The sequence below is a fragment of the Gracilinanus agilis genome, chromosome 1 (assembly GCF_016433145.1).
Source record: "Gracilinanus agilis isolate LMUSP501 chromosome 1, AgileGrace, whole genome shotgun sequence".
NCBI classification, from domain to species: Eukaryota; Metazoa; Chordata; class Mammalia; order Didelphimorphia; family Didelphidae; genus Gracilinanus; species Gracilinanus agilis.
In genome coordinates, this window is record NC_058130.1 from 199,190,011 (window position 1) to 199,204,649 (window position 14,639).

The 14,639-nt window shown below is 36.7% G+C and overlaps 1 protein-coding gene across 1 annotated transcript; it reads right to left on the reverse strand.

Annotated features, from left to right (window-relative positions):
- Nucleotides 1-13,556: 13,556 nt before the first annotated feature.
- LOC123231140 (intraflagellar transport-associated protein-like) lies at nucleotides 13,557-14,273 on the reverse strand. Its single transcript, XM_044657374.1, has one exon. The coding sequence runs from the start codon at nucleotides 14,271-14,273 to the stop codon at nucleotides 13,557-13,559; it is 717 nt and encodes a 238-aa protein (XP_044513309.1).
- Nucleotides 14,274-14,639: the final 366 nt, after the last annotated feature.

Sequence of the window (14,639 nt, forward strand, 5' to 3'; positions counted from 1 at the left end):
ATCTCTACACCCTCCTGCTCCCCCCAATTTTCTGTTGAACCTCCTTCACCTTTTGTTTCTCTTCACCCAAACCCCTGCTTTATATCCTTCCAAAGGAGAGCTGACACTCAAAATGATGCTACAGCTTTCTATTCTTATCCTTCTTCTCCCCCATCCCTGACCACACCCTTCCTTCTTCTCCTGCCTCCATTGCTCCTGGGATCTGAGCCCTCTCTCTTCCCCTTCCTTCGGTTTCCCCTCCTCTTCCTCCTTCTCCAGTTCCTTCCCTCTATCCTTCCCTTCCTCCTTTGGCTCCTCCTCCTTCTGATATTTCTTCTCCTCCTGTCCCTTCCCTTTCTCATTTTCTTCCTCCTTCCCCTCCCCTTTCTTCTTTTTTCTTCTCTTCTTTCTCCCCTCTGTTCTTCTCTTCCCCTTTCCCCTCTCCCTCCTTCTGCTCCACTCCTTTTGCTTTCTGTTCTTCCTCCTCCTCCCACCCCCTAATCCACATGCCTTCTGTTCTGTCTCTACTTAGACTTCAGACTTGGTAGTAAGTACTAATGTAGTCCCAAATAAAGGCAAATTTCCTCTGACGGAAGTTCTCACACATGAGTGTAGAGGAAATTTAGTAACAATAGGAAATCATGTACCTTTTAGCTGTAGTGATATTGTTAGATAGGTAGAATATATTCCTTCCTTTGATGTTGGACCCTTACTTGTAATCAAGTGGTTTGAAAATATTTCTAAGACTTATAACGCAAGCTGGGTTGATGTAATGGATCTCTTGTATGCCTTACTTACTGAGGGAGATAGACAGACCATCCTTGTAGCTACTAATAATTCTCAAGATAAAAATGCAAAAAAATGGCCTTTAAAAGACTCAAAATGGGACATGAATATAGCTGAGGTCTATATGCAATTATATGAAGCCAGGGATGTTTTATTAAGGGGTATGAACTCTTGTTCCTCAAGACTAGAGTACTGGGCAAAATTTGAATATAGAGGAAAAAGAGGAATGTTTTTGTGATAGGATTGTAGAATTAGGAACTAGATACTTTGGGCTTGATTCCTCAAAACAGATGGATTTCCATATTATTAGAAACCATTTTGTAAATCATTCTTCCCCCAAAATTAGAGAATATTTTCATAAGAAATATCCAGAGTATGGACATAGAGCAATTGAAGAGATCAACAGTATATATTTTTGAGGGCTGTGAGAGGATAGAAAAGGAAAGAATGGGAAAGGAGGATTTGGACAGGAAAAGACAGGACAAGGGAAAAGATACAGTTATGTTAGCCCCTATCATCAAATGTAATTGAGGAAATCATGGCACCTTTGAGATAAATGGCAAGGACTCTGGCAGACAGAGAGTCAATACAATGCTATTTCTGTGGTAAGCATGGCCATGTAACTATGAATTATAGGGAGAAGAATCAGGAAAATAGGAACAGAAATTGGAGTGATAATAGTAAAAGAACCTCCAACAGAACTCATAATTCTAATGAGGTATATCATAACCCCAACCATAACAACCCTCGAAGAACCTGTAGTCAGTGAAGTCAGGGAACCCAGAAGGATGACCAGAGGAATGACTAGAGGAATGGTCAGAGCAACAAGTTTGGTAGTATAAGAGGCCTAGGAGAGAGACATCATTGACTTTTAGTTGATGATGGTCAATGTTTACAAATAATTTCAAATTATTTCTCTAGATATGGGCATGAAGCTATATTATTTCATATCACATTATAGATGGCATAGTGTCTGGATCAGGATATTATCTTTGGGATAATATGGAAAACTGATAACATGATGATCGCAATTGACCAAATTAATGAATATGCTGGCCTCCTGTGGATTAACCAGAGATTTCCTTTAACTATATGTCCTGGAAAACATCTCAGACTCGATCTGTTCAGAAACAGAATTCATTATCTTTCCTCTTAAACTTCTACCAATTTTCTCTATTTCTTCTTCCTAATAAAATCTTTTCATCTTCTTGTTAAATCTTTTTATGTTAACTTCTACAAACTTTCACTTATCCAACCATTCTCTTTACCCACTTATCTAAGATCATAGTTCAGGACTCTCATCTTTGTTCAGTCATATCTGACTCTTTATGACCCCATGGACCATAGCTATCCATGGGGTTTTCTGGGGAAGGATACTTGAGTGGTTTGCCATTTTCTTCTCCAGTGAATCCTTTTGTCAAGTAATCAGAGATTAAATGTCTTGCCCAGGGTCACAAAGCTAGGAAGTACATGAGGCCAGATTTGAACTCAGGTCTTCCTCACTCTAGGCCTAGTGCTCTTAACCACTGAGCCATAGCTGCCTCTAGCTTCTCACCAAGACTACTGCAATACTCTCTTAGTCTATTTTTTGCCTTGTTTCTCCCTAATCAAATTTGTTTTCCACACTTCTTTCAGAGTGATTTTCCTTGAGCACATATCTGATCATGTCACTTCCCTACTCAATAAATTCCAATGGTTTTCTGATACTTCTAGATAAAATATAAATTCCCATTTTAGCTTTTAAAGCTCTTTAAAAACCTGGTTCCAAACTGTCTTTCCAACTCTACTGGACATTACTTTCCCTTCTGCATTTTATGATTTAGCCAAACTGGCCTTCTCTCTGACTCATGCCTATACAGCCCTCCATCTTTACCTCTGTTTCATAGCACCCACTCTTCCTTCAAAAATCAGTGTAAGCATCACCCTCTACATGATATCATTCTACCTATCTGCCAGAGCCTTTCCTCTTGAACTACCTAGTCTTGAACTACTTTGTATTTATTTGCTTCATATTCATGCTGAAAATATTTATGTGTTCTTATTATCTCCCTCATCAGAATGGAAGCTCCTTGTAAGGAATATTTCATTCTTTATGATTTTGTAACCAGTTCCTGGCACATAGTATGCACACAAACACTTGCTAGATTGTTTTCCTTTTTTTTTGTCTTGGTTTCCCAAGTACCTAGCATAGTACCCAACACAGAAAAGATACTTAATATTTTCTCCTTTTATTGCTTTAGTACTCATCTTATTTAATGTCTCTGCAGCATCTGACATTGTTGATTACCTACTTGTTCTTGAAAAATCTCTACCTTTTTCAACTTCTCTGTTATACCTTTTCTTTCCTTTGATGGCTTCTTTTTCTCTTTTCCTATGCCCTAAATAAAAATTAATCAAGATTCTGTCCTTGTTTTTTCTCTTCTATAATTTCTCATTTGATGATTTCTTCTACTTGATATCTTCACATTTTTCTTCTATATGAATTACATATACATCTATATCTTCAATCTTGGCCTCAGTCTAAATTCTATATTCTTACTTCTATCTACCCATTTATGTTCTTCTTTGTAACATGGTGATTTGCATACATGCTATAATTTGGAAGGTCCTTCAGAGTAGAGAATATATTATTTTTCAACTTTGTTTTCTCATCTTCTAGAACAGTGTATTCTCCATAAAAAGTAGTTGATGAATGTTGAATTTGAGTCATCTTTGGTTCCTTTTTCTTCAAGATCTATAATTATTTTATCAGTCAGTAAGTACTTATTTTTTTATAGTTTATATTACCAATTACATGTAATAAATTTCCACTTAAGTTTTCCCAATTTATATGATCCAAATTGTCTCCTTCCTTCCCTTCCTCTCTCCTCCCTTAACAACCATTTATCAGGCATGCACCAAGAACCAGACAGACATTGTCCTGAGACCTAGAGACAAAAATGAAAAAAAAAAACCCAAAACAAATGGCTCTCCTCAAGGAGATCAGATTCTATGAGGAGTAATCACAGTTATTTCAAGATGATTGGCTTTCCACATCTTGTGTCCTTCTTCTCTCCATCATTGTGCTTTAAGCGTGCTAGGTTTTGTTTAAAAGGCAATAGAGAAAGAATAGCATGGGAATCAATTCTAAAAGTGTCATCCATTACTACCATAGTGATTTGGATCCTCATTACTTCTTACCTAGGCTATTACAGTAGTTTTTAAACCAGTCTTCTTATTCTAACCTTTCTCCCTCTTCAAGATATCTTACATATATTAACCAGATTGGTCTTTTTTAGAGATTATCATATCAGCCCTGTCAAAAACCTTTGATGTCAAGACTTCATAAATATAATGGTTATCATAATTCTTGCCTTCTCAGTGGGTGAGAGAGGGAGTGGAGGAAAAGAATTCATGACTGAAAATAAATAATTTCTTCTAGTTAAATGATCAGCATTTTATTTCAGGCCTTCATCACCTCTCCTATGGAAATATTCTTCTAACCACTCTCCCTTGTCTCAAGTCTTTTTCTACTTCAATCAGGCCTTCAGAGAACTATCAAAGTGATTTTTTCCAAAGTATAGATCTGACCATGTCACCCTATGACTCAATAAACTCCATTAGCTTTATCTTAGCTATAAGGTCAAGTAGAAAGTCCTTTTTTTTTTTTTTTTTTTTTTTTTTTGACACAAAGGTCCTCAAAATCTGACTCCTTCCTGCTTTTCTATTACTTCTTTCCATATATTCTACAATTTGGGCATGTTGACCTGCTTGCTATTCTTTGCTCCTTTCATTTTGCTTTGGTACTGCCAAAGAATATTTTCCCTCCTCATCTCAGTCTCTTGGAATCTTTGACTTCTTTCAAGACTCAAGTTAAATTCCACCTAGGAGGCCTTTCTCAGTCCTATCAGTTGTTATAGCCTTCTCTCAGGTTATTTTCCATGTATTCTGTATAAATCTTGTATGTAACTTAAAAAAATTAATGCAATATTTTTTATTGGAAAAATCATATTACACAGCTTTTTGAATATGTTATAACATACTTTCAAATGAACATATAAAATGAATCTATATCCTTTATGAAGAGAAAAGGTAAAATAAAATAATTCTTTTGCCATAGACAACTCACTCTGGAAAAACTATTCTATTATTCTAGTAATGCATTTCTTAGGAAAAATAGAATTCATTTTTTATTACAAATATGTAATAAATTATAACAAATGTACTTATCAAAGAGAAACAAATTCTCACATTAGCTATGCCCAAAAAAATCTGTCTCATTACCCCTGTTCCCCACCCTGTCAAACATTTTCCCCCTCCCCAAAAAGGCAGGTAAAAATGATATAGGTTGTTATGTAACTATTTTTATTTTGGTTTACTCAGTAGAATGTTTGCTCCTTGGGGACAGAGACTTCTTTTGCTTTTCTTTGTATACTCAGCACTTAGCAAATTACCTAGTATATAATTAGCACTGGATTGATTGGATAAAATGCATCCTCCTTAGCCTGCCATTCAAGTCCTTGCATGGTGGTCTGTCTGCCACATACCCTTTTAGACATCTTCCACTGTTCTTAACAAACTTTTTTCCTTACTCAAACTGAGCTACTTTCCATACCCTAAACATGTATACACTTTCACACCTTCTTTTCTTTGTTCACACAATTCACTCTCTTCCCTCTTCCCCTTCCCCCCAGCTCTTACAATGTATAAATCTCTGAGTGCTAAGTCAGCTCTTAAAAACCTAGATAAATCCATTAGATGCCCTCTGTGTGCTCTGCTGGCAATTTAAGAAAATATATGGCCTCCCATATAAATCAAGATGGAGGATTTTTAATTCTCTTAAAATATGAAAAATTCTAGACTTCACTATTCACTGCTCTGAAGGAGAAGAATTTTAGAGGCTTAGATTTTGTGATTCTGTTTATCTCTAATAGTGGCAGCTGGAAAAGTGAAATACTCATTTAGGAGTTGGGAGCTATCACAATTCTGGTTCTGCCACCAACTAGCTTTGTAAGCTTGAGCAAATTATTTAACTTCTCTATGCCTCTGTCTCCTCATTTGTAGAATAAAGGAGTTAGACTAGATGATCTGGTCTGTTCCAGCTCTTAAATTTTATAATTCCAAGTAAAGATTAAATGGAAAAAAGTTTGATTGCAATTTGGATTCAATTATGGAAAGAAGTGACCCATCTTCACTAGGATTATGCCGTGAACTGCATCCAAAAGCACTTCAAGGGTCCTTACAAATGATTTGCACATAATTTACATGAGACCAAACATCTCCGTTTTGTTCTCAGGCAATTTCCAAGTCGAAATAATGACCACCTCTTGTTTCTTACTGACCTCGTGCCTCTCATTTCCTTCTCACCTCTTCACTGTCACTAACTCATGGCCCCACACATCAGAAGTACCCAGCAGAGATAGAAGAGAGACATAGAATTCAACAAAGAGGAGCTAGAAATGGGCAGGATAATAGAGGGTGGTGGGGTGAGAGTATGAAGGGTGGGGAGTGTGTGTATGGGAATGCTTACCCTGGATTCAGTATAATTCAAATGACATAGATTTTAAGCCTGACTTTTATGCTTAAGTCCTTGGAAAAATCATGACCTTTTGGGGCCTCCATTTCTCCATCTGTCAAATGAAGAGTTTGGACTAGACGCATTCAGAGGTCCCCTTTACCTCTTAATCTATGATAAGCAGACATCATGGTTGGACCATTGTTTTGCAGGATACCAATTCCAATGAGAGAATACTACTCTGCAGGAACTGCTCCTTAGAGTGGGGAAAAAGTGTTACTTGTTTTGGCTGGGTAGGACCAATGAAGCAACAAGTCAGGAGATTGACGTTAGCCATGGATAACCTCAATTCTGAGGCCAACAAGTAGAAAGAATACTTCATAAGCTGTAGAATCCTCCTCTGCTGGGGAGTGCAGCTTGTTTGGGTTCTTAGAAAAATAGCACTGAATGGAAGTGTGACATAATCTCCTTCTTGGAAGAGGTTGGCTGGATTGTGTGCCATTTTCAGAAAGTCAGTTGACACATGAAGACTGCTTGGAAAGTTTTATATATATATATATATGTGTATATATATATATATATATACATATATATATATAATAGGTAGGAAGATATATACATATATATATATATACATATATATATATGTATATATCTTCCTACCCTTTTCTGTGAATTCTCTAAGGAAGAACAAGAGGGTAGGAAAACCCCGGCAAGAATGGGTAGATTCCATCTAATCCAGATGTACAAAGAATCAGATCTATATCCCTCTGTGACTGCAACGAGATGGAATCTTAGATCCCATCTGTGATTTAGAAGCAGAAAGTCACTCTTTGTACCAAGCTGAGAGACTAAGGAAGAACTACAATGCAGAGACTCTAAGATGCTTAATAGGTAATAGAGAAAAAAATGCATAGAAAACAGTTCTCAATGTGCTAGGGAAGCTGTGAGGAAAAATCTCAGGAAGATATTTAGAGCTTTTTAGGAGCATGGGAAAATAAAGATTTGGTAATATAGCTATCTTGAGAATAGTCATTGTAATAGTATTTAAGCTTTCCAAAATCAGATTATTTACTCCATTATAAAATTAGAAAATTGTGGAGCTGGAAGGGAACTTTGAGATCATCTAGTCTGCCCATAAAGCTGAGACTGAGTAGAAGTTACATTCCTAATATCACACAGTCTGGTAGACCAGACATGTCAAACTCTCAGCTGGACAACCCCAGAGGGAATCTTGAACCAGATTAAAAAGTGCTTGGAAAAGGCTTAACAAAATAAACAAAAATTCAATACAACATAGATAATATTAATTTGTGGTTTTCTAAGTCAACCTGTAGCCCCTAGGGCAGAGTTGGGGAAAACGTGGCACATGTGCAGAACCAACACAAGGGAGCTGCTCCATTCCCCCTCTTCTGAGTGCCTGAGAACATTTTTTGTGTGCCCTGCCCCTCTGTCCAGGTGCCCATAGCAAGGACTTCCTCCATCCACTCTCTCTCTGGTAATGTGGGGACTCACAGGCATGAATTTGCCCTCTGGGCCCTCAAACTCTGAAAAGGTTTGCCAACACTGTGGGATTCTTTCTATAGATACCACTATTGTAGATTGCCTCCTATTTTACAATACTAACATTAAATTAGTTAATGAATTTATCACTGAGTCAAAATGTATTCTGAAAGAAATTACAGGGTGTTATATTAGAAAGAGAATTTAATATGGAGTCAGAGAATCTGGTTTTAAAGTTCTGTATCTATTACTTACTTCCTGTATGACCTTTGGAAGGTCATTGTTATTTAAGCTATCTAGGCTCCAATTTTCTCATGTGCAAAATGAGTTGATCAAACTAGATTTCCATTTCAACTCTAAATCTTATAGTTCATGCCTAAATGAATTTCTTTTAAAAATTAGATCAAGAAAATTATGCTTAATGCACAAATGTATATTATATAATTTGTATAGTATGTAATTACATATATCATATAATTACATATGTAATTCATATAGCTATGCATTATTCTATATAATTATTAAATCTACTGATAATTAAGAAAATAAGTGTAATTTTCTTATATTTTATGTATGTACATGTATTTTACATATATAAAATACAAGAAAATTAAAAGTATATTATATGAAATACCAAATATAATGTAATAATATTTGAACTTAGGAAGATGAGTCTTCTTGACACTCAGCCTGGCATTCTATTTATTATAAGCAATTAATGAAAGACCAATTAAAGCGCAAAAGACCAAAAACTAACCCTTATACCTCTGCATAATGATTTAGCTAATTCCCCAATCATTGTTGAAGAAAATAGATCAGTTAAAAAATACCAGATGATCTGTTCCATTTTGTATCAATTTATTATCCTCTTTCCAAATTTCTTTAGAAATGCTCTCAGGATAACTTAGGTTAGATTTCATAGTAAATTTGCTGCTTATTCAAGGCTAATGGTTTAAGTGGAAGGAATATTCAATTTGGAATCAGACATTCCATTTTCAAATTCTACCTGTTATATTAGCTGCATAACCATAGGCAAAACATTTCATCCCCATAAGCCCGAGTTTCCTAATTTATAAAATGATATCAAAATAACTGTACTTTATAACTACATTTATAAAATAGTGATAATCACACTTGTATGTTAAATTAGGGATATGTTAGAGAAAATGCACTATGACTTCAAGCTTTATATAAATGTAAATTAATCATAATAGGGACAGCTAGGTGGTACAGTAAAAAAAGGGCCAGACCTGGAGTTAGGACAACTGATCTTTCTGAGTAAAAATCTAGTCTTAATCACTTACAAGCTGTGTGACCATGGGCAAGTCACTTAACCTCATTTGCTTTAATTTCCTAATCTGTAAAGTAAGCTATGGAAAGAAATGGCCAAAAAACTCTCAATATCTTTGCCAAGAAAACCCCAAATGGGGTTGTAAAGAGGTGGATATAACTGAAAAATAACTGAAGAACAACAATAAATTATATCATAATGGGCACTTCATAAATATTTATCAAGTGGATGAATACAATTAATTATGAAGGGGAGTGTGACAATGTGAGCATGACTGAGCTAATTAACTATGCACTATTTAAACAAAAAACATCCAAATGAGTTTCTTTATTAAAATATAGGAAGGAAAACACTTTATGTTCTAGACAGCAGGAAAGTATAATCTAGAAAGATTGAGAACTCTTAGAGCGGTGGTCTTCCCTTAATACAGTTACCACTTGGACATTTTTTACCTCCTTGTCTTCTGTTAACCTCCTCAATGATTTTAGATGGCCTGGGCTCAATTCTCAATTTCTGCTGGCAGACAGAGTAAGAGATGGGGCCATATACCATAGACACACAGATACTCTTGGCCCCCAACTACTCTACATGTAGTTAATTAACAGCATACTGTATTCATTGTCGATGAGGGACAAGCTTTTTGAATTAAAGACAAGAATGTAGAAGGTCATAGAATGAGCAGTACTGAATTCTGGAATCAGGAAAACCTGTGTCTGAATGCCTGTACCAATATTTATTAGGCATGTGAGCTTGGGCAAATCACTTCAACTCTCTGAACCTCAGTTTCAAAAATGATGAAATATTGTTTTCACTACCTACCAGACAAAGTTGTTGTGAGAAAAGTGCCTTAAAAGCTGTCAAGGGCCATAGAAATATGAACCCATTCTTATCTGAATGAAGAAGCATTTTGAGTTTTATTCCTCAATGACCATGAGTTTCAACAAATAATCAGAGGGACATGTAAAATGGGAAGGTCTTCGATATAGCTCAACTCATAACTCATCAGTGTCTAGTGGTTTAAAGTGGGAATCCAGAGTTTATAAAAGATTTAAAAGAAAGCAACATCTAAACAAGGGAGTATACCATGAGTGTTACAGCTTGTTCCAACTTGCAGGCATGTTGTCACGTCTGGATCATCTGTAGCCCATTGATGACTGTGTGAGATTCAGGCCATAAGTAATGCAATAGTCTAGACAGAAGGTGACAAACATGTTGACCTTTTGGAAGACTGATTTTTTTTACAAGAAACATTTCTAGTTTTCAGTTCTAGATGGGAGTCCAGGGACAAAGAACTGGCCTCATAATTTCATCATCTGTGAATTTAACCAGCCTTATATGTTTACTCCACCCAAGGCAGGATGTTAAAGAGCATTATTAGAATCATATGATTTTAAGCTGAAAGAGACTTTAAAGATCATCCAGCTCTATGTTTTTATTTTACAGATGAGGAAACTGAGGCCCAGAGAGTTTAAGGACTTTGATTAGTTGTGCTTTTATCATCTATTAATTAGCACTTGATATTCAAACCCTGACCTTTGGATTCCAAATACCATGTTCTTTTCATTATGTCATATTGCTCCTTGGAAAGGGACATGTCTGTTTAGAAGGTGATGGTGATGAACATAGGATTGCAGACTTAGACTTGGAAGGGACCTCAGAAACCATAAAGTCCAACCTGTTCATTTTTAGGATGAGGAAACCATGGCCTAGGGAGGGTAAATGACTTGTCCAAAGTTATAAGGCACTAAATGACTAATAGTGTTAGGATGTATTCTTTCAGGTTTCCTAAGATGTTTAGATTTGTGCTTAAAGGTGGGTCTAGGACTATAGACTTAGAGCTGGAAAATATCTTAGAAGTGTGAAAGGAAATTCTTGGTTCTCTTTGAGTTTACACTTGTGAAAAGGGAATCCTTTGTTCTCTTTGCCTAAGTTGAAGTTAAAACTTTGGCAATAACTTAAGTACCCATACTTAGTACCTCACTAGATTGTGAGGACAAGATTAATTCCATTTTGCCTACCTTTTGATTGAATCAACACAAGCCTGAACTAGGTGGAGGAGCTCACAAACCACTTAGTGAGTTCACACTTTACTTGATGCTAGGTGAGAACAAGCCAGAAACTTAAAGAGTTGCACACTCATAAAGGTGTGGTTCCAAAGGTGAGAACTCAGTTTGGAAACTGTGATTGGCCCCCGTGAAAAGGGGCAGGGACAGGAAACCACCATAAAAGCCATGAAAATCCCTGAGGAATCAATCTGGCAAAGGTGACTCTAGTCAAGAGTGTCTCCTGGAGATGATCTTTGAGGGAACTTCTCTGGAGACCATGGCTTAGACTGGGGCTTGGATCAAGGCATCAACCTTGGATTGTGACTTCTGGATTACCTAGTTGGGCGAGTGAAAAGGGCTGGCTACTTTCCTAGTTTCCTAAGAGACTAGCTTCTATCTTGGAGGAGGCTGGTAGTTACTCACTACTGGCCCTCCTGACTGAGGACTAGTATAGGTATTTTCTCTAACCTCTCTCACATTTCTCTACCTTATTGTTTCCCATTCTATTTTTGTAAATAAACTTCTGATTTGAGATATGATAACTCTGGCCAACCATGTTATTTCACATAATTTAAGTCCAACCACTAAATTTAAATCTTACAGAAGTCATTTGTTCAAATATCTTCATTTTATAAATGAGAAACAAAAGCCTATAAAAGTGATTAGAGTGGGGGCAGCTAGGTGGCTAAGTAGATTAAGAACCAGGCCTACAGATGGGAGGTCCTGGGTTCAAATTTGACCTCAGACACTTCCTAGCTGTGTGACCCTGGGTTTGTCACTTAATCCTCATTGCCTATCTCTTACTGCTCTTCTGCCTGGAAATAGTACACAGTATTGATTCTAAGATAGAAGGTAAGGATTTTTAAGTGACAAGTTATTTATGGTAGTAAGGGGAAGAGATAGGATTTGAACTGAGAACTTCTAATTCCAAATCTAAATAATCTTCCCATGAATTTCTTTAAAAAATATACTTGCCCTCTGTCTTAGAATCCATCCTAAGTATTGGTTCTAAAGCAGAATTGTGGCAAGGTCTAGGCAAGCAACTGAGGCTAAGTGAATCAAACAACTAGGAAGTGTCTGAGGCTGTATTTGAATACAGGATCTCTCTTCCCCAATCCTGGCTCTCTATCCACTGAGCCACCTAATGGTCCCTCTTCTCATGTATTTTTGTGGAGGGTATTAATATTAAGGAATATTTTAGGAAATCAGGTTCATTTTGACTTAAGGAACATTCTCTTCAAGGAATGACTCAAGATACCAAAAAGATTCTGTTAGGCACACTGATGTCTGTCTAAAACTTAAGAGTCTTAGAGAGTCACCTGAGACATTAAGATCTTAGACAATTTGTCTATGGTCACACACATAGTATATATCAGAAGCAAGTGTTGAATTAGGTCTTCCTGACTCCAAGACTGGCTTCCTATGCCAGGCTTCCTCTAATAAGGCAGATATTAAGATGATATGACTTAGCTTTTTAGATCATAACAAGAATTTTATGCTTGTTAAAATACAATGTATCCATTTCCTAGTTGTATGACCCTGGGCAAGTCACTTAGCTCCCATTGCTTAGCCCTTAGTGTTCTTCTGCCTTGGAACCAATACACAGTATTCATTCTAAGATGGAACGTAAGGGTTTAAAAAGAAAAAAAAGATGAATTGTCATCTTAGTCTGATTTAAGGTGATGAAGTCAGTGATCATCCCCAAAAAAGAGCAATATCTACTTAGTTTTAAGGGAAAAAGGAGCATATTTAAGATAATTTTAGGTATGGAAGTGGTAGGTACATATCTAAATTCCATTCAAAGATATGACATGGGATTAAGTATCCCTTTTGGGTGACTCCTAGAGGCAGAGGAGAAACTAATTTGAGTAGCTGGTCTTAAGATGCCTTTGAGGACACTCTGGCAAATTTTTTCTTCTAAGTTTCCTTGTTGAAATCTTAAAATATCTAAAAGTACATGAAGTAAACAATGTCTTTCCTTATGCCCTCAAGCCCAAAACATTTACAAGGAACATTTTTTTTTGGTTTGCATCAATTTAGCAATGTGCTGTCTGCATTTATTTTCTAATTCACAACTTTAAAATCCAGAATTTATATGGTAGATGAAGTTTATATAAAAAAACCACCATTTAAAAACTAACCTCAGTCATCCTCAAATCTTTCCTTCCTTCTTTCTTTCCTTCCTCCCTCCCACTCTCCCTCCCTCCCTTCCTTCCTTCCTTCCTCCCTTCCTTCCTTCCTTCCTTCCTTCCTTCCTTCCTTCCTTCCTTCCNNNNTCCTTCCTTCCTTCCTTCCTTCCTTCCTTCCTTCCTTCCTTCCTTCCTTCCTTCCTTCCTTTCCTCCTCCTTCTCCTCCTCCTCCTCTTACACTTTTCCTTCTCCTCTTTCTTTTGGTTTGTCTTTTATTCTAATGTTGCTTAATCAAACAAGAGAAAAAAACAAGAAAATACTGTTACAAATTAGATACATGGTTCTTTGGCTTTTGTGTCAGGGTTCAGTCTACTTTGGCTGTACATTTCTAGAATTTTCATCTCTGCATTAGAGAACTTGGGAGTTAGCATCACATTATCATAGTCAAATTCTTCATCAAGTGAGAAAGGCTGAACTTTGTTCTCAGATACCTCCTCCACTTGCCTGTATGTGGGTTGTTCTGTTGGCCAGGCTTTTGGTTCAGGGTGACAATGCTGGTTAAAAGAAGGCATATAGCCTGAGGCAGAGAAAGATAGTTCCTCTTCTGCCTCTCCTGGAAGTAATAGCATCTCTGGGATCAACTCATAGTCAGTTTCTTCATTCATGTCAAAATCTTCCAGATCTAGGAAATTGTCTATCTTTACCTTTCTTGCCTGATTGAGGTCATCTTGAATGGAAATACCAACTTTCTGGCCTTCATCAATCATGATCTGCTCTTCCTCTAGAGGTTGTGATGCAAAACTGAGAGTGAGGTCCATATTCCTGATGTGCTGATCATGAGGAGACACTGCATTAGCAAAAATGTTTCCCGAAGAGTCCTTTCCACGTGTTTGGCTTTTAATTATTTCATGATCTTTTGAAAGATGAGTGAAACTGTTCACAAATTCTTCATATGTCTGTTTGGGGCAATTAATAAACTGATCCAAAGCTTGTTCAGTTAACTGGTCTTCATTCATCATCCCCAATCTCAATAACTGAACAGACATGTTTTTGAACAGCTTATTCATCTTTTTTATTTGTAACTTATGCCACTGTTCTGAGTCCCCCTTTCATTCTGTGCTCTTCATCTTGAGCAGAAAACAGCTCAGGCTTTCTTCTCTCCAGAAGCAAGAGGAGACCTGAACTGCAAGTTATCTCTACATCCTTGACCCCTCTAATCATTTCTTCAAGGAAAGTGTTATTATAGGCTTTTGCTTTTAACAAGTGGTGATGAGAGCTTAGAAGCCTCCACAAAAGTTCTACTCATTATGTCATGGCAGTGACTCTAGTTCTCAAAGGCTATGCCAGAACATGGTGAATTCTTTTTGGTTCTACCATATTGGAAAGAATGAGGATGAGTGCCTAGAGACAGA

Bases quoted from the DNA above. Each gene is read 5' to 3' on its own strand.
- LOC123231140 (XM_044657374.1), bottom strand. From the start codon at position 14,273: ATGTCTGTTCAGTTATTGAGATTGGGGATGATGAATGAAGACCAGTTA.